At 33.8% G+C, this 21,598-nt stretch overlaps 2 protein-coding genes and 1 non-coding gene across 3 annotated transcripts; 2 read left to right on the forward strand and 1 right to left on the reverse strand.

The window, feature by feature from the left end:
• The first annotated feature begins 4,524 nt into the window (after positions 1 to 4,524).
• Positions 4,525 to 5,671, forward strand: LOC125211944 (dof zinc finger protein DOF5.4-like). The gene has a single exon (XM_048111921.2). It carries the CDS (start codon positions 4,622 to 4,624, stop codon positions 5,468 to 5,470), a length of 849 nt encoding a protein of 282 aa, XP_047967878.1. The 5' UTR covers positions 4,525 to 4,621; the 3' UTR covers positions 5,471 to 5,671.
• A 2,529-nt stretch (positions 5,672 to 8,200) lies between these two features.
• On the reverse strand, positions 8,201 to 8,273 carry TRNAF-GAA (transfer RNA phenylalanine (anticodon GAA)). Its single transcript has one exon. It is a non-coding gene; the product is annotated as a tRNA-Phe (tRNA).
• A 2,012-nt stretch (positions 8,274 to 10,285) lies between these two features.
• On the forward strand, positions 10,286 to 20,884 carry LOC125193452 (UBQ, helicase-c and DEAD-like helicase domain-containing protein). Its single transcript, XM_089063408.1, has 27 exons — positions 10,286 to 10,539; positions 10,823 to 11,557; positions 12,123 to 12,198; positions 12,326 to 12,429; positions 13,259 to 13,414; positions 13,655 to 13,723; positions 13,836 to 13,958; positions 14,048 to 14,197; positions 14,285 to 14,416; positions 14,504 to 14,583; positions 14,734 to 14,828; positions 14,912 to 14,979; positions 15,195 to 15,296; positions 15,392 to 15,465; positions 16,318 to 16,425; positions 16,509 to 16,584; positions 16,894 to 17,030; positions 17,117 to 17,276; positions 17,400 to 17,579; positions 17,722 to 17,838; positions 18,635 to 18,790; positions 19,404 to 19,571; positions 19,703 to 19,815; positions 19,971 to 20,094; positions 20,293 to 20,388; positions 20,485 to 20,547; positions 20,620 to 20,884. The coding sequence occupies exons 1-27, from the start codon at positions 10,372 to 10,374 to the stop codon at positions 20,677 to 20,679; spliced, it is 3,690 nt and encodes a 1,229-aa protein (XP_088919534.1). The 5' UTR covers positions 10,286 to 10,371; the 3' UTR covers positions 20,680 to 20,884.
• Positions 20,885 to 21,598: the final 714 nt, after the last annotated feature.

Genomic DNA, 21,598 nt, shown 5'->3' on the forward strand with positions numbered 1-21,598 from the left:
GCCAACATATCTCTACTCAACATCCATAGCTCTACTCAATATTTGCAAGGAGTGTCGGCTGATTCAAACTATCAAGTACTCCAATACACAAATTATGGCCGGCTGATTCATGAACCTCCAAATAATATAAAGGACTATTAGGCAATATTTAAAACTTTTTTGCAGTAGATACTCAATTTTGGTGTTCACTTCAAATTTGGTGTTGTTTGATTAAAAAACCCAAAAATGGGTATGGGTATGGAGTATGATTGGAGCACATTTTTACACCAAAAATGAGATTTGGTGTATGGTTGGAGGTGGTCTAAGCTCTAAAAATCATCTTGGTGTGTTTAAGTCTAGGGAGATCTCACTACTTTCAATTTATACTTACAGAAATATTTGAAGATTCGTTGGTAATTTTTAAATAGTACTCCGTATATAGTACTATAAGAGCACTCCCAATGGCGTCGGCGAAAACTCGGCGACTTTTCGCCGAAAATCGCCGAGTTTTCGCCGACCAATGAAAGGAATTCGGCGAAAAATCGGCGATTTTTCTCCCGATTTAACGCCATCCGGCGATTCATCGCCGAAAAATCGCCGAATCATCGCCGCCCACTGTGGGCGCGATTCGGCGATAATTCGACGTTTTTTTATTTTTAACGGCTAAATTTGTAAAAATGAAATGTTGAGTTAGGGAGAAATAAGGGAGAAATAAGGGAGAAACCATTGGAGCAGTTGGCTAAAAGTTGGCTAAAAACTGGGGATAAATTATGGTGCTGATGTGGCGCTGATGTGGCAGAAATAAGGGAGAAATAAGGGAGTTTTAAGGGAACCCATTGGGAATGCTCTAATTTTCAGATTCTAGCGACGTTTTCTAATTTTGTATAATTAAAAAAAAACTTGATTTTGAGATTTATTAATTGTATGAAACAAACACATCCAATGGATCTAGTATGATGTACTAGTATTTTTTGTTCATTTTAAAAAAAATCATTGAGTATATTTTCTACAGTGTATAATTTTGGTAATGGGCGGTGGATGTGAAAGCAAATAAATGGATCGATATATAGGCATTGAAATTCTATCACATAGGCTTTTAAATCAAGTTTTATTACCCTATAGTTTATATATTGGACGGTGCAAGCATTGCAATTTCGGATATAAAGTCAAACCGCCAAAATTATGCTTATTAATTTTTTTAAAATTTTATATTCCACTTTGGAGATACAGACATGATAAACCAGATTATATAAATATAACATATATACACCAAATATTATTTGAACATGACCCAAAACCACCCCTACACATATATGTTTAGAACTTTAGATACCAATTTTGAAATATAAATATTTTTATATGGGGTCCATATTCTTTAAATATCAAGTCCCACTAATTGTTCCAATATTTTTAAAATTGCCTAGTGTATGAAAAGATATTTTCACATTTATTATGATTATAGTTGTAGATGGGTCGACTTATCCGAATCTTGATTCTTATTTCTTTGTACATCGTATTAATGAAAAATTAATGCATCGTCGGTTTCTACAAAGTTCAATGTTGGGACCCTTAATAAAATGTGAATTTTCAATTGAACGTGTAACTTAATTTGAGATAATAAAGAGATATATGTGAATGATGCTCCAATAGCCACGTTAAGTAATTTATATGTTACTACTACTACTTTTTTCTTATGAAAGGGAATATGTTGTTATGTATGTTTCTATGTTATCTATATGGAGTATAGATCATATTTTCTATTTCTCAAAAATAATTAATCACTCCATTTAAAAAACCACTTAAAATTGTCGCGCCGATAAATAAGTTTTAGTGATAAATTATGGATAGTGGAAACAATGAACAAGTATAGTTTATTTGTATCTTTTTTTATATATGTGCATGACATGCACCAAAATGCTCAAATCCCGGCGAGAGACGAGCAGAGAGTTACAAGCCACAAACAAAGAAAACAAAACAACAGATCACAATCACTAGGAGCACTCCGCACACCAAGCAAAGACAACGAAGAAAAGAAACAACTCCTAGCCAACCTTACACTAGCACAAACACCATAACCCACAAACCACCTATAAAAAAGGAAAAGGAAGAAAACTAACCCCGAGTGGACAAAAAGAAAAGGAAGAAAGCTAACCCCAACCTTATTTGTATCTACTCCTTCTAACACCTAACACATATTTTCCGGGCAAGGCCAAATGTTTGAAATGATTTTTAACTATGTGAACAAATTGTTACAACATATTAGCAGTTTTAGGTTCCATTTGCTTAACCTTATAAGCTTATGATGAAATGCAACTTGAGCTTCGATTTAATTAAGGTAACGAGTATATGATCACATGAAAAGGCTTCTAACGTAGTTTGCGAATCATGATCTTATTGGCTTGAATATTCTCCTTTGTTTTCTTATTAGCATATTGAATTTGTAAAAGATATACTCCATCGTTCCATGTTACATGCACTTTTATTTTAGCTTGTAAATTTGTGAACGGTTTTTTAGTATAGTTAAATTAGCATTTTAAGTGTAATGAAAGAACACTTAATAAGAAAATATTTAATTATCTCTAAAATATCAATTAAATATTTTAATTTTTACTTAAAATCTAAATAGTTTAATAGTTTAGAATGAGCTGAACTAGAAAAATGCGAGTAACATGAGACATAATGAATATATTTTTTTCCCTAATATACAATTTATGATCTTACTCATCATCATTTATAGCTTGATCATATGATTTTCGGTATCATTCAGACATAGTTAATTTTCTTATAATTCCCAACAGTATATTAGTAGTAGTGTAGTACTAGTATGGAGTAGTTTTTAAACTTCCTGTTAGAGTATTATTTTTACTATGAAAAATGAAAATCATGTACTTAATGTACGAAATTTGAATTGGATTTCAAACCAACAAAAGTTTAAAAAAAAAAAAATACTACTACTACTAGACATAAAATCAACATCTCAAGGACTTCTGGCATGCTTATATATGTTGCCGATAATTGAATGATTGGAATGTACTAGTAATTGTAAAAATATTACAATTACTAGTAGTTTAACACATACGGAGTATTGCTTATTATGTTGCCGATAATTGAATGATTGGAATGTACTAGTAATTGATAAAATATTACAATTACTACTAGTTTAATACGGAGTATTTTTTCCCCAGAATATTTGCTGTATTATTTAAAGTTTGGAAAAGCCGTTTGTGAAGTAAACAGAAATGAATAAGATATTCTGTTGTGGGGAAGATTTGGTTATTAAAAAAGAGAGTAGATTTGTGCTAGTAAATAGGCCAACAGTAGCTCGACGTGGCAACTTGTATATCAGTTGTGTCTGACACCAATGACCATTTACACCCATCGCGACATTGGCCGACACCACCTGATCACTCGCACCCCTATCCACTCTCCCACACGCCCACACGTGTCATATCCACCCCACCTAGCATACTCCTATATTTTTTATTAACTCACAATACTAACTTTCTTTGTCCTTATTAATAGTGCACTTTAAATTGACACAAATTTTTCAAAATTACTAGTAATAAAAAATGGATTAAAAAATTTAGTTAGATAATAAATCTTACTTTTATATACTTAAATATTAATTTTAGAAATAAATGTGAATGAGTTAGTGGGTGGGAATTTTAACTAAATATAGTACTCTCTTCGTTCCTTGTTAATAGATGTATTTTTTTGATACGGAGTTTTAGAATAGTGTGTTAAATGCATGGTGGAAAAAGTAAGAGAGATGAAGAGAGAATAAAGTAAAAAAAAAAATTATTTTTTGCTAAAAATAAAAATAACTTAATTAACTTGGAACTTCTCAAAATAGAAAAATGAATCTATTAACATCCATATTGAGTACTCATTTCGACTCATTAAGTATCAATCCATTTGCTTTTTAGACCAAATATTATGTAGTAGGAGTAAGTAGTATTACTCGTACATCCTCCGTCCCTTAATAAATGGCATACTTGAGGAATAGTACATAATTTTAAGATATGTTATTTTGTTTGTTAGGTAGAGAGAGAAGATATATTTATATTAATTTGAGAGATAGTTTTTCATAAAAAAGAAAATATAACATCTTTTGTGGGATAAACTAAAAATGATAGTGTGACATTTATTATGAGACGGAAGAAGTATTATATTTTGTGTTAATAAAAACATAATAAATTAAGTGAAAAAAATAGAAATAATGTTATTTTTATCTTAAAATATATTTTATTTTTTAATTGAATAAAGAGAATAAAAAATAAATATGATAATTGACAAACGGACTAACATAAAACTTACATCGAACATAGATAATTGAGAAACGGACTAAAATAAAACTTTAATAGTAAAATGAATTATCTGATGTAAATAATGGTGTGTGAAATGATGTCGAATAACCGACTAGCAACGACCGATTATATGACATGATATGATATGAGACGCGGTCACTGTCACAATATTTTTATGTATCCAAGGGTATAACCGTCATTTGCTCTCGTCACTAAAATATTGAGATTAGAATATTTGCTGGGATATTTGTTTGAGACAGATAGAGAGAGAGAGTGTGTGGAGTTTTAGTTCAGTGACTCGCATCTCAACACTGAGCTTCTCTACGCTGCGGCAAATGCCGGAAAATTGGGCGGCTGTAAACCTAGAGCAGCTGAAATCGTCGAGAATGCAAGATATGCATGGCATCGGAGAAGAAATCGGCGCCGGAGGGAGGTTTATCGGCGCCGGAGATAGGCGGATGCGGCCGCACAACCACCAGGTCGTCAAGTGCCCTCGCTGCGACTCGCTCAACACCAAATTCTGCTACTACAACAACTACAACCTCTCGCAGCCGCGCCACTTCTGCAAGAGCTGCCGCCGCTACTGGACCAAAGGCGGCGTCCTCCGCAACGTCCCCGTCGGCGGCGGCTCCCGCAAAACCAAGCGCTCCAAGCCTAAAACAAATGCCTCCGCCGCCGCCGACGACGCAGAGGAAAAATCCACCGCGCAGAGCTCCAGCAGCGAGAGCTCCAGCCTCACCACCTCCGCCGCCGCAGTCGCAACCGCAACCGCAACCGCTCCTCCTACGTCCTCCGCCGCGGCGGAACCGATCCACACCACGCCGGATTCCGCCGTGATGTACAATTTCGCCGACGCGAGCTTCTCCAACGTGAATCCGATCGCAAACCCTAGCCTCGATCAGTCGGCGGAACAGATCTTCGCGGCGGAGGTGGAGAGCTTCACGGGGATGATGACGTCACCGGAGGAATTGATGATGGAGCTCGACATCGCGACCGCGACGGCGCCGGCGGAAAAAGCGGAGGGGTTGAAGATGGAGGATATTGGCAATGAGGCGCTGGATTGGGGGAGCAGCGGCGACGGCGGAGATCAAGGGCTGTTTGATCTAACGGCTGGCGTTGATCCGGATTACTGGAGTCAATCCGACTGGACTGACAATGACCAATCCCTAAATTATCTTCCGTAGTAGAGTACTCCTCAGTACTAATCCCCCATCTCATTATTTATCACTAATTACTGTTATTATTATGATATAATTATTATTTTGTTTCACTACACTGATATTTCTTAATATCAAATATTGTTTTTTTTTCGTAGAAAATTGTAAAGGTCATTTTGGTGCTCCAATTGTAAACTATTTACAAATAAATTACGCTGGTTAAATGCAGATTGATTATATAAATGTCTTTTTTTAATCGAATTTTATACTAATACCATTACGTTTATATTAAAATTATAAATATCCCAACTCCCCTACTTGCATTAATTGCAACCTTATTACCTTGATTGCAAGTAATTGATTATAAATTTATTAAACAGATATCTGGTTGCTAACTGTTTAATAAAAGATCCTTGTGGTTGTACTAGTTTAGGCTCTTGTAAAAAAGTGAGAGTAGTAAAATCTGATACTAATTCACATGGTGTTATATTTGTTCATTTCAAGTTCTTTCTTGTACTTCTATTTTTGGGCAAAATATCAATAGAGCTTTCATGTTAATTTTCAAGTTTTTGTCAAGGTACAAGCATGTAAGTGCATTCATATTAGTTGATACAATTACGACTATAATTTATCAATCATTTTTGTGAAATTTCATCGTAGTTTTTTTAAACACTTAAATACTAGTAGTACTAATAATTTAACCTAACAAAACATTAACATGTCAAAAAGAATTTTTTTTAAAGCGAAAACCTCAATCGAAGTTACCCAATCTGATTCAGTAGAGCACAAAGTGAAAATATAGTTTATGAATTAAAAATCGATTTTCATGATTTCAATGTCTACGCCGATCGACGTACGTATGTAATTGTAATTCATCGAATCTTCATTTAAAATATCCAACTAGTATTTTTTTAAAAATACTTAAACAGGAAGTTATTGTCATTTCGATTTTGGTGGTTCTCTAATATTGTAAGTACTATATTTTTGTCCACCACTGCACATATATATTATAATATGTATATGTAAACGTATATGTGTGTCTTATGAATAAAATACTTATTAAATTGCTTGAAATAGTATGCTCCAACTGAAATCAAATGTGACGACCCACGTACATTACATGATTTTAACTTGCTAGGCATATCGACATTTTCTTGGAAATCTTTCTCTGTGAAATTAACTGTGCTGTCCCTGCAGACATTTTACAATTATGTAGAGTAGCTCTTTATCTAGAGTTGGGAATATAATTGCAATTAAAATTTAACCCCCACCTATTTTTGTTCCCTATATTATCCATAAAACAATAGTGAAAAAAAGTGTAGATCCTAAATATTATTATAAGTAATTAGTTAGAGTATGTTATCTCTAACTAATGAAAAAAAAATTATTAATAACAAAGAATTTTTCACAAAGAACGCCAAAGAGGTCTTAAACTAAGATTATCTAGGGTATTTACTGATCTTATTTAAAAGAGTTTACAAACACTTGATGAAGTTTATAAGATAGTATTAGCTGGTTAAGTTATGAAAGTATTTAGAGTCTTAGTGACATAATCTTATAAGTTAGAGATATAAAAACATAATTAGAAAGAGTAAATGAATTAAAGTGTATGACAAATTATAGCAAATTCATTTTTGTAAAGAGATTGTTGTTCACACATAAAACTTTGAAAAGATAAGTTAGGATTTTTGAAATTATGTTTTGGGTTGTTTATAAGTTGAAGGATTCAGAACTTATAATCTGTTGTTTTGATAAAAAATTTTTAAAAAAACTTTAATAATATTAAACAATTTTAAGCTATGCTTATGAGCTCAACCAAACCCATTTTTATACTACTATTAAGAAATTAGCATTTCCAGATAAGAACTTTGACACACATACATCTATTTGCGTATGGTTGGATGCTTGACGATTTTAGTTAAGACACATTCAAACTTGTAATTGCTATATAAATAGAAGTTTTGTTTTATTTTATTAATATAGATTGAAATGTTGGTTTAAGGTGGAGATTAAAGGGAGTGTGCATGTAATTAAGTGTCCGTACGTATGTAATAATGTATGCATGTGGATGGCGCCAATGAGGTGGTCGGTTGGTGCCCGGGAAATTGACCTTTCTTATCACCCACGTGGCGCACTGATGTCGACGTCACAACTCTTCCCTACTTCGTGTCATTTTCTCATTGGTCCTACGCCCTTAATAAAATACAGTACTATACACATGTATACTCATAAGTACTCCACAGTATAAATGTCTACATTCCCACTCCACTATCAAAGTATACTACTACTACTATTTCAAGATGTATTAACACACACACACATAGGCATAAGTTTAACACGAGATATGGCTTCTTTAAACGCGATTACTTCATCAATAGTGTACAATTCTGATCACTTTTAAAAATAAATGCATGTTAATATATTGAATTAAAATTTTGGTTTTTTATTGGTGAAATTGATTTAGTTTAAATAGGACTCTTAAACAACAATTAATATAGTACCGATTCACGTATAAGTGGTGATAATATATGGTGGGTGCATATGTGGGCCTCCAAAATTAAATAATAAAGCAGGCCCCTACCCCCTCCTTGCAAGTGGAAACTAAGTATACTTTCTAGTACATAATTCAGTTTGAATTTGATCACAAAGGTATTGTTTAAACTTTAAAGATTAAATACAACGGAACTTTAACTGTGACGTAGCTCATTGATTATTCGGTTTTATTACATGAAAGTATAGAACAAGTTAAAAAACAATTGCGGTGAACGTGGATCGAACACGTGACCTTCAGATCTTCAGTCTGACGCTCTCCCAACTGAGCTATCCCCGCCTGATATTTATTTGCTACATAAAGCTCGACATTGAATATTTGTAGAAAATTAATAAAAATATGAGTAAGTTTTATCTTACTAGTTTTTATATATATATTGTTTATGTAAATGAATAGGATTATATGTAATTTAAATAAAATACAAATATTTAATACTTTGATTATCTATTTGTATACTTTGGTGTTCTGTTTATTAATGAGAATGATAATATAATAATACAACAATACTAGTTTATGACCTGAAATTTAATTTATTTATTAAAATCTAACAAATTTTTTATACAGGATTGTTAAATTTTGTTTCGCATACCCTCGTAAATAATTTGGGCATCATATTTGATACTTGACTAAAATTCTAAAACCTCACTTAAAATTGTGTATTACTCATTTGATAGTGTCAAATAACATAGCTTTTATTTTACAAAGGAGTGTAGATGAATATATAGTCAATTTTTTTTTACGAGACAAAGTTAAGCAAGTTTACAAACCTCGAAATAATAATACTAGTAGGCCATGTTTGGTTGTTAGGATTTTGTCAGGGAAAGTAATCTGATTCCTTAAATTTTAAATTCATGTGTTTGTTTCGGTTTTTAATCAAACTGGGAAAGTAATCAGAATCCGCGGACAAGGAAAGTTAGTACAACTTTCCAGGATTCTAAATCCTAACTTTTCTTAGGTATTCTTTTTTCCAGTTCTAGGATTCTTACATATTTAAGCAATATAGTATAGTTTTTTTTTTAATTATTATTATTATTATTATTATTATTGACAATATTTTAAAAATAATTTAAAATTATAAATTATATTTAATTTCACTATAATAAATAAATACAATTAAAATTATCACAAATATAACTGCATTTTATAATAATCCATAATAGAAATTAATAATTTATTAAATAATAAAATATAATTATATAATATAAATCATATAATAAATAATAATTATTATATTTTATAAATTAATAATTAATCAATAAAGTTATAGTGCAATTTTAATTTGTAAAATTTATTCAATTATAAATCCGTTCATATTATAATTATAATATAATAATTATTATAGTTATTATTATAATAAATGAGTATAGTACTCCATATAACTATAATTATAATTATATTATTATATATTCTGATGGATACTCCATATTTAAACTATCTATCATAATAATAAATATAATAATATAATTATTACTATTTATAATTAATAATTTATTAAAAAATTTACAATATTATTCTTTTTTATAAATAAAAAATAATAAGTATATTTTTAGTTTGGTATTAAGATTAAATATAAATTTAAAATCTTGATATTTTTTAAACACAAGAAAGTAAAGTTACTAGGAATCATATTCTCGGGATTCATTTTTCTAAGAATCATTTATTATTATAATACATGAGTATAATACTCCATATAACTATAATTATAATTATATTATTATTATATATTATGATGGATACTCCATATTTAAGCAAGTTTACAAATCTCGAAATAATAATACTAGTAAGGTTAAGTAAAGTTTGTAATGAAAAACACCCTTTGTTGAGATTATAAATTGACTATAAATACGAGGACATAACATGTTTTGTTACATATAAATTCCGTAGTAGCATAAAATTGCAACTTTAAATCATAGTATATATACAAAATTACAACACAAATGTAAGCTAGATTTGTTTTTTGTTTTTGGAATATTTATTTTCAAAAAATAAAAATAATACAACTTCAAAATATTGATAGAGTTGACGTACTGAAAAAATTGGAACAAATTGATACAATGATTATACATTAAAATAAAATTTATGAATTCCAATAAGTATTAACATTAAATTAAATAAAATATAGAAAAATAGAGACAAACTGAATTATTAAAATAAAATAAAATATAGAAAAATAGAGACAAACTGAATTATTAAAATAAAATAAAATATAGATAAATAGAGAAATTGAATTATTAACATTAAATTAAATAAGAATTGAAAATAACTAACCCTCATATCCCCGCCAAATAGGTTTCCAATGAAATGCAAAATCCCCTCGAAATCAACAACGCAAAAACGTAGATAAAATTGAAAAATTAACTAAAATTTTCTGAGAGAAATGGATGATCGGAGTGGATTTGAGAAGGAAATCGAAGTCCGCAGTTTGATGGGTGACTCTATTCGAGTGCCAATTGAACCAACAAACACCATTCACGACCTAAAGCTCCGCCTCAGGCAATGTTTCCTCCCGATTGCTTCTGCCCCAGATTTCCACCTTTTCCACAAGGTAACCTTTTCAACTTTTTTGTTTAGATTTTTCATTGTTGCTTGATTTTTAATATGCAATTTTAGATAAAGTATTGCTTCTGTATTCAGAGCTTGGAGCGGGAAGTGAGTTGTTTTTTTTGGTGCTTGATAGAGATGGAGCTATGAATTTCTGATTTTGTATTGAGTTTGTATATGGTGCTTACTGATTGGATTGTTGAACTGTGGAGTATGTTTTTTGTTTTCTATTTTTGTTGCTGCTGCTGCTGATTTGATGCATGTTTAAACTGTTTTGTTGGTTGCAGGGTGTGAAATTGGACTTGCAGAGTGAAATCAGTAGCTATTCGATTGGGGTTGCGGATTTTTTTGTTACCGTGCCGTTTGTAAAAAAGGACAGGAAACATAGGCAAAGAGTTGAAGCATCTGAAACAGTCCCCAAAGACTCAAACAGCAACGATAGGTTGCCGAAAGACTCAGCTGAGTCAGTTTGGTCTGACTTGATGCAAGACCTTTCTTGTTTTCAGGACATGCCTAACCTTGAAAAGCTAGCTGAGCCTAAGGTGACGTCCAAGAACTCCGAAAATGAGAATGCCTGTGAGATGAGAACATCATCGACTATGAAGAGACAGAAGAAAGTGTCTAATAAGGACAAACAAAACCCATCCTGTGATGCCTTAAACATATTGCAGATATCTGGTGATGGCATGCTTGATGAACATACTCTTCAAAAATTTCTTAAATTTGTAGATTCTTCTAGTTGTGTAAGTGAGCTGGCCACAGGGTCTTGTGTGATGAGAGAAGCTGCCGCGGTTGTGGGATGCGAGTTAGACTCTTGTGAGAGTAGTTCATGCCTGTGTCCGCTATGGTTGAAGGACCTGATGAAAACATTCACTTTAGTAAATGTTTACTCTGCATACCTTCAGCTGTCGCAGAAACAGATCACTGTTGCTGCAGTTATGGAACCACTGGAGCAAATTCATAAATTTGGATATAACCCTGGCATTGCAGATCTAGAGCAACTCTCTCGATTATGTCCTCAGGTGCTTCTTCTGATTGCTCTAAATGCGCTGCAAACTGATAATTGAGGTCCTTTTCCACTAGAATATGGTTTGAAATATGTCAGTCACTGTCTTGGTGAAGTCTTGTAATTTTAACGGCCTTTTCTTTTTGGTAGCAAATATTAGTCTTGTGAATTTAAATTGTTGTATGGTGCTCTTAACCAAGAAATTACTCTTCGTTTACCATTTTATTTTTGAACTGTCAACAACAAGTACTTATATGCTATTTTGGGTTATATGTTGTCAGTTCATCTGTTCTTTTGTTTTCTTCGTTGAGGAAATTTCTCAGCTCCGCTTGATGTGGCTTTCTTCTGTGCACTCAGAATCTTGACAAATAACCACTCAACTATTTAAGCATCTCGGTTAATCTTTCCACATTTTAATCAGTTCAACGAATTTTTCAGAGCACCACACCCAGATTTCTTCCTTTCCTTCTCTCGTTATTTGTTGATTTTCTCTCCAGTCATTTGTGAGGCAACTGCAGTATATCATCATTACTCTCTTCAATCCATAATAACCATGTTTTCCTTGTTCATATACCTCTTAGGTGATACTTATTGTCGAGAAATATGAAGAGGCAGCAAACATGCGCGATGCCCTTGTAATATATAAGTCTTCGTTAGGTAAAAATTGTCTGCTTGACTGTCAACTTGCAGTACTTGTTCACTCAATTGACCAATAAACTAGTATAAGTTTAGTATGCTCTGGATCCAACACAAGCAATCTCAGTTTATCTTCTACATTTTGAAGTGGAAACTGGAAAAAGGTTGTCTAAGTCAAAGGTTGTTAGTTCGATGAAGAAAAGAGAAGCTTCTTTCAGAGCTATTCTTACAGAACCAGCAAAGTCACTCATGGTACTTCAGTTTTCATCTCCCTTATTGCTGTAATATTTTGATTCGAATCCTATTTTCTTTCACTGTTGAGTTATATTGTGGACTTATTATTGGAACTAATTTTTTTTTTCTTTTCAACTTTGTAGAGCTATTCAAAGTAATTAATTCAACTGCTACTTGAAATGAAGCTAGATATACTTGGCAGAATGACCATTTTATCCTAAATATATTCAAATGCTGTAAATGAGTCATCAAGGAAAATTCAGCCGATTACCATGCAGAGAAAGATAGTGCTCTCCTAGGCTCTTAGAATCTGGTGCCTTAAGTTACTATAAGTCAAATATGTATGACAAACAATTATCACTATGTCGTTAGCTCATCATTACTATCATCCAGCTTCTTAAGTTAGAGGTGGGTTCAAATGCCTCCTACTGACATATTTCTTGTCATGTAGAATTAAGAACTTAGTGTCAAGCTTGGCTGTGCTATGAGACCAAATCTTCTAAAAGCCTGTAGCCTTCTACTAATAAAGAGATAATGAATCAATATTAATTATGTTAAACTTAAATATGTCCCATCACATGAAGGAACTTAGTTTATAGTTAATAGATGCAAACTATCTGACTGGAGGAATAGCAACTGATTATGAAGCAACTGATTATGAAACCTAGCCATTCTAACTGAGATCCTCCAACCACTGAAGTAAGTAATATGAATTTAGGAAGAAGTTCAGATAAGTGTATCTCTGAAGAAGGAATTAATTGCATTGAAACACGTGAAAGCAATACTTCTCCTGACACAATAGTGGTTGCTTTATCCAGTGACTGAATGCTGAAACATTAAAATGCAGATTAAAAATGGAGTACGGATGGTTGAGTCTCTGTCACTGGACGATCTTATGGTCTTTCTGAATGAAAAAAAATTTGAAGCTGCAGAAAGTGAAGTAAAACGAGAGAGGAGAAGATCTGCGGCTTCAACTGCTTGTTCATATCAAGTAAATTGTCATGTAAGCAAAATCTCTTCTGGAAATATACTATCAGTGGTTAATCTTGAAAAACTGATGAAAAACCGGATTATCCAAATAAGTAGTATAATGTTTTGGAGAGAATTCACTTAATATATAAAAGTTGCCAAGTATTTGAAATAATTCTTTGTGGAAACATTGTTCCTGTCAAGCACTGATGTCATATTTTATTGCGGAATGAACCTTTTGAATGTTGACAATGGTGTTATTATGATCAAACAGGAGACAAATTCATTACAACCAGAGGAAATGGTTGGGCATCTAAAAAGCAATCTAGGTTCTCGTGGACAGGTTTGCACCTTGCATCCCCCTCTCCCCCCTTTTTTATTTAACTTTGGTATTGCTGCATGCATCTGATATTTCCTTAAAATGATGACATTGACATTGTAATTATATGGTACAGGTGGTTCACATTGAAAAGATTAGTGGCCGGAGTGCCGAGTATGCTGAAATACCTTCTCAGCTTTCTGAAAATATGAAGTTTGCATTGGAGCGTGTAGGAATTACTAAGTTGTATAGTCACCAAGTAAGGAATCATGTTTTCTAGTAATGAAATGGATCCCTTCTTATTCTGTAAGTTCCTGTGCATCCGCTTAACGGTGATTGAATGTGCAGGCCAAGTCAATCCAAGCCTCCCTAGCTGGTAAAAATGTGATTGTGGCAACCATGACATCTAGTGGGAAATCCCTCTGTTATAATATTCCAGTTTTAGAAATGTTGTCCCATGATCCATTAGCTTGTGCTTTGTATCTGTTCCCTACAAAGGTTTGTTGCCTCATATCTGTAAATTCAGTTTTCTGTTTCAGTTTATTTATTTTTTAATTCATTTTAATTGACTCCACTTACAAACAGGCTTTGGCTCAAGATCAAATGAGAGCTTTGTTGTCTATTAGCAAAGGACTTGACGATAGCCTAAATATTGGTATATACGATGGGGACACTTCTATGGAAGATAGACTTTGGCTTCGGGATAATGCCCGTCTGGTACATCTGAACTTCTCCCTTGAATAGGATGGATTCTCTAGTATGGCCATCACTTTTAGTACTAAACTTTCATCCAATAATATGCAGTTAATCACAAATCCAGACATGTTACATGTCTCAATTTTACCGTTCCATGGGCAATTTAGGCGAATATTGTCATATCTTAGGTAGTTCTTTTGCTGCTTATGTACGTAACTTCGCAAATTCATTCTTTCTGTTCTGTCTGTATGTACCCGTAAGTTTTTTCCATCATCTCATTTTATCAGCTGTTACAGCATTTTATATGTACTCCTAACTTTTATTTTTTCCAAGGACAGGTTTGTTGTTATTGATGAAGCTCATTCTTATAAGGGGGCATTTGGTAGTCATGCTGCTCTAATATTCAGACGGCTTCGTCGAATCTGTTCTCACGGTACGCCCAAATTCTTGTAATATAAGTGGGTTATGGGTTTAAGTTTATTTTCATCATACCTTTTAAGCTGACCTCATATCCAGTTTATAGCAGCGATCCTTCTTTCATATTCAGTACTGCAACTTCTGCCAATCCGCAGGAGCACGCTATGGTACTATTTCAGTTCAAAATATTTGATTCGCATCTTCATTCAAGCTTCATCTCATTCTTAAATAGTACTTGGAGGCAAGGCAATTGAAAGCTTTTTTTGTATGTCCTAGGAACTTCCTATCGGTTTATATAGGTTCTTAAGATTTTCCATGTGCCTGAGTTCATATTTCAAATTTGCTGTTATGTACCTTGCTTCACTTCTAAATGTTATTCCAGGAACTAGCTAATCTACCGGCAGTTGAAGTGATTGCAGATGATGGTAGCCCTTCTGCTTTAAAGCTTTTTATGCTCTGGAATCCTCCTTTATGTCTGAAAACTGTGAGAGTTTCTTCCTTGGTCTACCCAACTTCCATTCAGAATTTTTTTGGTTTGAATTAAGTTAAAAACCTTCTTGCATACTTTCTATTTGCTAGGTTTGGAAGAGAACAAAGGCCAGCTTGGGGGCAAACAAATCCGTTAATAAAGTTGTGGTAGATGGACGCTCAAGGTTAGACGCTGTACCTTAATGGCCTCTACCCTGTTGATTGTTCGTAAGATGATGTTTTTGGATCGACTTAAAATGGTCTGCAATTTTAGATTTGTTTATTAATTTCTGTTTTATTACCATTCTCTAAAATAGCAAAAACTCATCTTGTCATCAGCTTGATGATGACATGGAGAATGGTCTCTTGATGGGATTAATGTAGAGGCTCACTGGTAAAATGCTGACAGGGTATACATTTCACTGAAAGCTAGAAACTACCCTGGAAGCGTCAAGCATAAAATTTGGATGTATTATAATTAGGACATCAATCTGATATAATGGTGGAAAAAATAAGCATGTTATCAATTCGCTACCCATCTTTAATCCAATTTTCACCTGTTCCAATTTATGAAAGATCATCACTTGTTCAATTTGGGGTTGGAAGCTTGCTAGATGGCCTAGTAGGGGTGGGCATAGTAACTTATTGACATTAGCCTTTGGCTCCTGATATTGCTGCTAACATTAGGGTGGGTGCTTAAAATAGGTTGTTAATTTTGTGTCTGTTAAGGATGTTTAGGTTATTAAGGACCAAGATTTGTTATGGATTGTCACCCTGGATTCTGAGAACTATAAATATTAAAGAAGCATTGGGAGACAATCCACCATATAACTGATAGTTTGATGTAGGATCTTCTGTAGATTTCATTTTCTTCTGTTAAGAAACAAAAAATATCACTAAAGAAAAAGCAGTATGATGATGAGAAATCCCTAAAATATAGTGGATCTAGTCCTATCTAGATAATAAAGGACCTTAATATACACTTTCTTGAATAAATTTATATAATTTGATGTCTATTAAATCTGATTATTTTGCAGCCCTATCTTGGAAGTTTCACAACTCTTTGCAGAGATGGTTCAGCATGGTCTACGTTGTATTGCCTTCTGTAAAACACGCAAACTTTGTGAACTTGTTCTCTGCTACACGTAGGTGTAACATCTACATTTCAGATGCTTGGAGTTAATTTTCATGGGGGTTATAACTTTTTATTTATTTTGATTGCATAAAGGCGTGAAATTCTTCAGGACTCCGCACCTCATCTAGTAAATAAAGTATATTCCTACCGTGGGGGCTATGTCGCTGAGGTCAGTTTCTTGTTCATGAGTATTCAATATATTCAACTTTCGGGGGGTCCCAATCACGTGTACTCCTACACACCCAATTATGGGCATCAATATGTTTAAATGGGAATTATCTTATTTGGATCCTCATTGTTATGTGGGCTGTATTATTCATGGGGCTTCTTTTTGGTAAACTTAGTTCCAATCATTCCCAACATACAAGATTGATACTCCTAAACTACATGCATTTGGGGGCCTGCTTTAGTTTGACTTTTCAATTGTTATGATAAGCCCTAGTAGTATCTTCTGCTGTTAACTGTCTCATGGGAATAGGATAGGAGAAGAATTGAAAGTGATTTCTTCAATGGCAATATATGTGGTGTTGCTGCCACAAGTGCCCTTGAGTTAGGCATTGATGTAGGAGAAATTGATGTCACACTGCATCTTGGATTCCCTGGTAGCATAGCAAGGTACATAATTAATCCATGGTTGATCATATCAGTTTCGATCTAGCTGATTTATGTTCCCTGTTATTTTTTAATCATTTTCTATCTAGTATGTGGCAACAAGCTGGAAGATCGGGAAGAAGAGGAAAGCCATCACTTTCTATATATGTTGCATTTGAAGGGCCATTAGATCAGTACTTCATGAAGTTTCCAAATAAACTTTTCAGGGGTTCAATTGAATGTTGCCATGTTGATCCTAATAATGATCAGGTTTATTTACATGCACAGTTTTGCTTCATTTTGTATTATGCTATAGGAATCTCAATAATGAAGGATGGGAAGTGGTAATTTTAGGTTATTGCTTAAATGGCTGCCTACTTGTATTCCTTTTAGGTGCTGCAGCAGCACTTGTCATGTGCTGCTCTTGAACTTCCATTGAGTTTTATTCACGACGTGGATTATTTTGGTCCTGGCTTAGAGAATGCTGTCATGAAACTTAAAAGCAATGGCAACCTGAGCACTGATATGTTGCGTGATTATGCTGCTAGAATGTGGACCTACATTGGGCAAGAGGTGATACATATGTGACTAAGCTGGGATGCTTTTCTATATGTTCTAGCGAATTGATTGTCAGTAAATGCTTCATATTTCTGTATCCAATGCTCAACTCGTTACCCAACTCATAATCTTAACTACCTCTTATTTTCCTGTTCAGAGATCTCCATCAAGTGCTGTAAGTATTAGAGCCATAGAGACTGTGAGATATAAAGTAATTGACAAGCTAAATGATAAAGTCCTTGAAGAAATTGAAGAAAGCAAAGCATTCTTTCAGGTAATGGAGAAATCATGTTTGTGTGTATTACTTTCCTGATCTTGATACCCATTAGTCATTATTTCCTAAAGAGACTGGGTAAATATTTGAAAAGAAAAAAATACCTAATACTCCTTCCATCCACGGATAGTACGCAACAATTACTATATTTGGTTCCACAAAGTACGCAACTTTCCCTTTTAGATTGTTGAGGAAGAAGACAAAATTCAAGCACCAGAACTTAAAAAAGGGAACTAAGACATAAAATGTTCAAGATAGGAGTTTAGATTAGATGTCGATTACTGTTTGTTAAATCTATATCCTGTAGATCAGTCCTTGAGCTGGTACGATAGTACTCTCTCTGTCCCATTAGAAATGAAACGTATTCCTTTTTAGGTTGTCCCAATAAAAATGAAACGTTTCCTAAAATGGAAACAATACCCTCTCTACTTTTTCTTCTCTCTTACATTACTCTCTCTTCATTAACTCACAAAACACCACTACATAAAATCTTGTGCCGGAAACCAAATGTTGCATATTTATTGGGACGGAGGGAGTACTATTTATTAAGTAACTATGCTGAAATCTTGTCTATCTATTGTATTAATTGCAAAAGTTCAGCTGTTTCTTCCCAGGAATTCACTTGAAAACCAGTGAATGTAATGTATAATGATCACATATATGAGATATGTTCTTTTGCTTTGACTTCTATGTTTTGAATTATGTTTTATTCAAACCTGCTCTTTAGATTCTTGACATGTTTATACCTGCGCTTTTTCTGCATTGTTTGTGGGCCCTCATGTCTGCATTCATACAGGTTTATGAAGGTGCCATATATATGAATCAGGGGAAAACCTATCTTGTAAAGCAGTTGGATTTATCAAGTAAAATTGCTTGGTGCCTACTAGCTGACGTGAAGTACTATACAAAAACTCGCGATTACACAGATATTCATGTGATTGGTGGTGACATTGTACGTAAAAGCTGATACTTTTCTTTCTGGTCTCTTCTGCTTTGACTCTCTATGTGGGATCTAGAATAAATTTTACATGTTATTTTGTTCTATGAATAGGGGCTATATAATGTTGGTTGAGAAGAACATACTTAAAGCAATCGATTTAGAATATTCCAGAAGTTTGGCTATTTTTCCAATATCATGGTTAAAAGAAAACGAGAATTGGCCAGCCTTGGAGTTGGCTATATTGATACTTCATTTGGAAACTTTCACCTCTGATCTTTTAAGATATAATGCAGACATCTTATGTGAACTTCACTTGAGCTTTCTCAAAGATGAAATAATGTTTAATCTTTCTTCATTCGGCAAAGAGACTCCTCCACAGAGTAATCATAAGATTCCCCTCTTACCACTTTCAAAACTCCGATCCCTTCATTGTTAGAAGACAACTTTTGTCTGCAGATTTTCCTAGTTCAGTTGAGTGAAACTCTTCGTGATTGTTTCCTATCATTTAAGAGTTGTCATTAAGACTTGTGTCATTGGAAACATGTCACAATATCACTTGTCTTGTGCAATCTGAACATCAATTTCTGGCAGTTTCCTAATTAATTGTTCATATGTCACTTTATAGGCCTATCCAGCTCGAATGGCTAATGGTCAGTTTGGCAAAACAACTGCCCAGGCACATATTTGCAAAGTAACAACTACTTGGTTTGGGTTTCGCCGCATATGCCGAAGAAGCAATCAGGTTATCGATACTGTGGAACTCTATCTTCCGGATTACACCTATGAATCGCAGGTACATGACTTGGAGGCTTATCTTTTTGTAGATACCTATCACCTAATACTTGTTTGTGTGCATTGTCAGTTTTTGATAGTTACTACCTCCATATTTCAAATCTTTGTTATTCTTACTTTGTTCGATACTAGGCTGTTTGGATTCGAGTTCCACAATCAGTAAAGACAGCAGTTGAGGCTTTACATTACTCATTTGATGGCGGATTACATGCTGCTGGGCACGCTCTTATTAATGTAGTTCCTCTGTGAGTTCTTTGTATTCCACCATGTGAATTGTGATAATATGCTTCTTTGACTCTCAGTTAGTAAACCTGGATCATCAACTTTAAAATGTTTTCTTTTCCACCCTTAGATTGCAATTGGTTATGTTTGTCATTCTCATGATTAAGTTTGTTTGCAGATTTGTCATATGTAACCAATCTGACATAGCGTCAGAGTGTGCAAATCCTCACGATAGTCGCTATGTTCCTGAAAGGATTCTACTTTATGATCCTCATCCTGGAGGGACAGGCATTTCAAGGAAGGTACACCGTTGAAGACATTTATACTATACATTCCGCTCCATTGATTGGAATCAAAATAGCTGAAAAGCCTCTCTTTTCATGTCAACTGAGTGATTCGATCTTTGAATTATGCAAGTTCTCGAACAAAAGATTCCAGGATATTTTACAAGACGAAACATTTCAGAATATGCCCACTGATGACCATTTTACATATTTCAGCTTCAGCCTCATTTTCTGGATATGATGACTGCTGCTTTAGAACTGCTTTCGTCATGCCACTGCTCGGCCGATGGCGGCTGTCCAAACTGCGTGCAGGTCTGTATTAGACCACAGCTTTCTTAACTATAATAAACTCGTGTAGTTGATTTTGTTCCAGCGTAAATATACATTGGCTTTTCTGTCGTGTACCAGCATCTAGGTTGCACAGAGTACAACGAGGTTCTACACAAGGATGCTGCCATAATGATAATCAAGGTTTGTTTAAAACCATTTGTTGTTAAATAGATTGATTATCCAGCTGGTTACTGAACTGCTTCTTTTGCACAGGGTGTTTTAGATGCTGAGCGATCCAACTTACAGAAAGACGACGATTCTCCCATTTGTTGATTTGCAAGTTTTCATTGGAAAGAAGGCCAATTTTTTATTTTTTTATTGATGATTCCTTCATTGATAATCCTTACTTCAAATGTTGTTTGAAATAAGGTGCAACCCTTTGTACAATGTTGTAACTTTGTCCCCCCCGTCCGCACTGTGCATATGTCCTAGAACAAGTATAAATTATTGAAGAAAAGTGATATTTATTCTTTTACTACCTTACTAGAAAGCGTGAGTAAGTAATCCCGAAGAAAAGTTTCCATTATATTGTAGTGAAACAAAAGTGATAATGTCATACATGTCCCCACTGTGCGGACGTACACCTCATTTCTCTTATGTCCCTTTCATTTTATTCAACAAGTTGTGGAGCTTGTGGAGATGAACTGAAGTAGACTAAAGGCCAAATTTGGTCATAAATATATATATGACCGTTTTATGAATTTGATCCTGAACATTTTTTGATTATTGGGTCCCTCGCAAATGAACTTGGACCGGAATCAGTCCAAAATCGACGGAGCTGTCTAAAACATACGGTCAATGGTATTGAAGCAGGGTTTGACCAAATTAACCATTTGAATTAATATTTTTTAATTATTTCATAAAAATAAAAAACAATCGTTAAAAACACATAAAATGATAGATAATTCAACTTTAAAAATGTATTTGACACAACCCTAGCTTTGATTCTCAAACACTTTCTTTGTTTTTCCTCTCTTCAGCGACAAACGATGAACGACGAACTCTAGGCGACGACTGCAGTTCGTGAACAGTTATGGAGCCTTCTTTGTACACAACAAAAAACAAAACATCAATGCACTTTTCTGGACACACACGATCCACACAACACCAATAACTCATACTTTAATCTACCCTCACTCAATCACAATATGTGTAGTCATATTTGAGGACCACAACCAAACAACAAACAATA

This window comes from Salvia hispanica, chromosome 2 (assembly GCF_029641045.1).
Source record: "Salvia hispanica isolate PSC_SH4W2 chromosome 2, Shi_PSC_v1, whole genome shotgun sequence".
NCBI lineage: Eukaryota > Viridiplantae > Streptophyta > Magnoliopsida > Lamiales > Lamiaceae > Salvia > Salvia hispanica.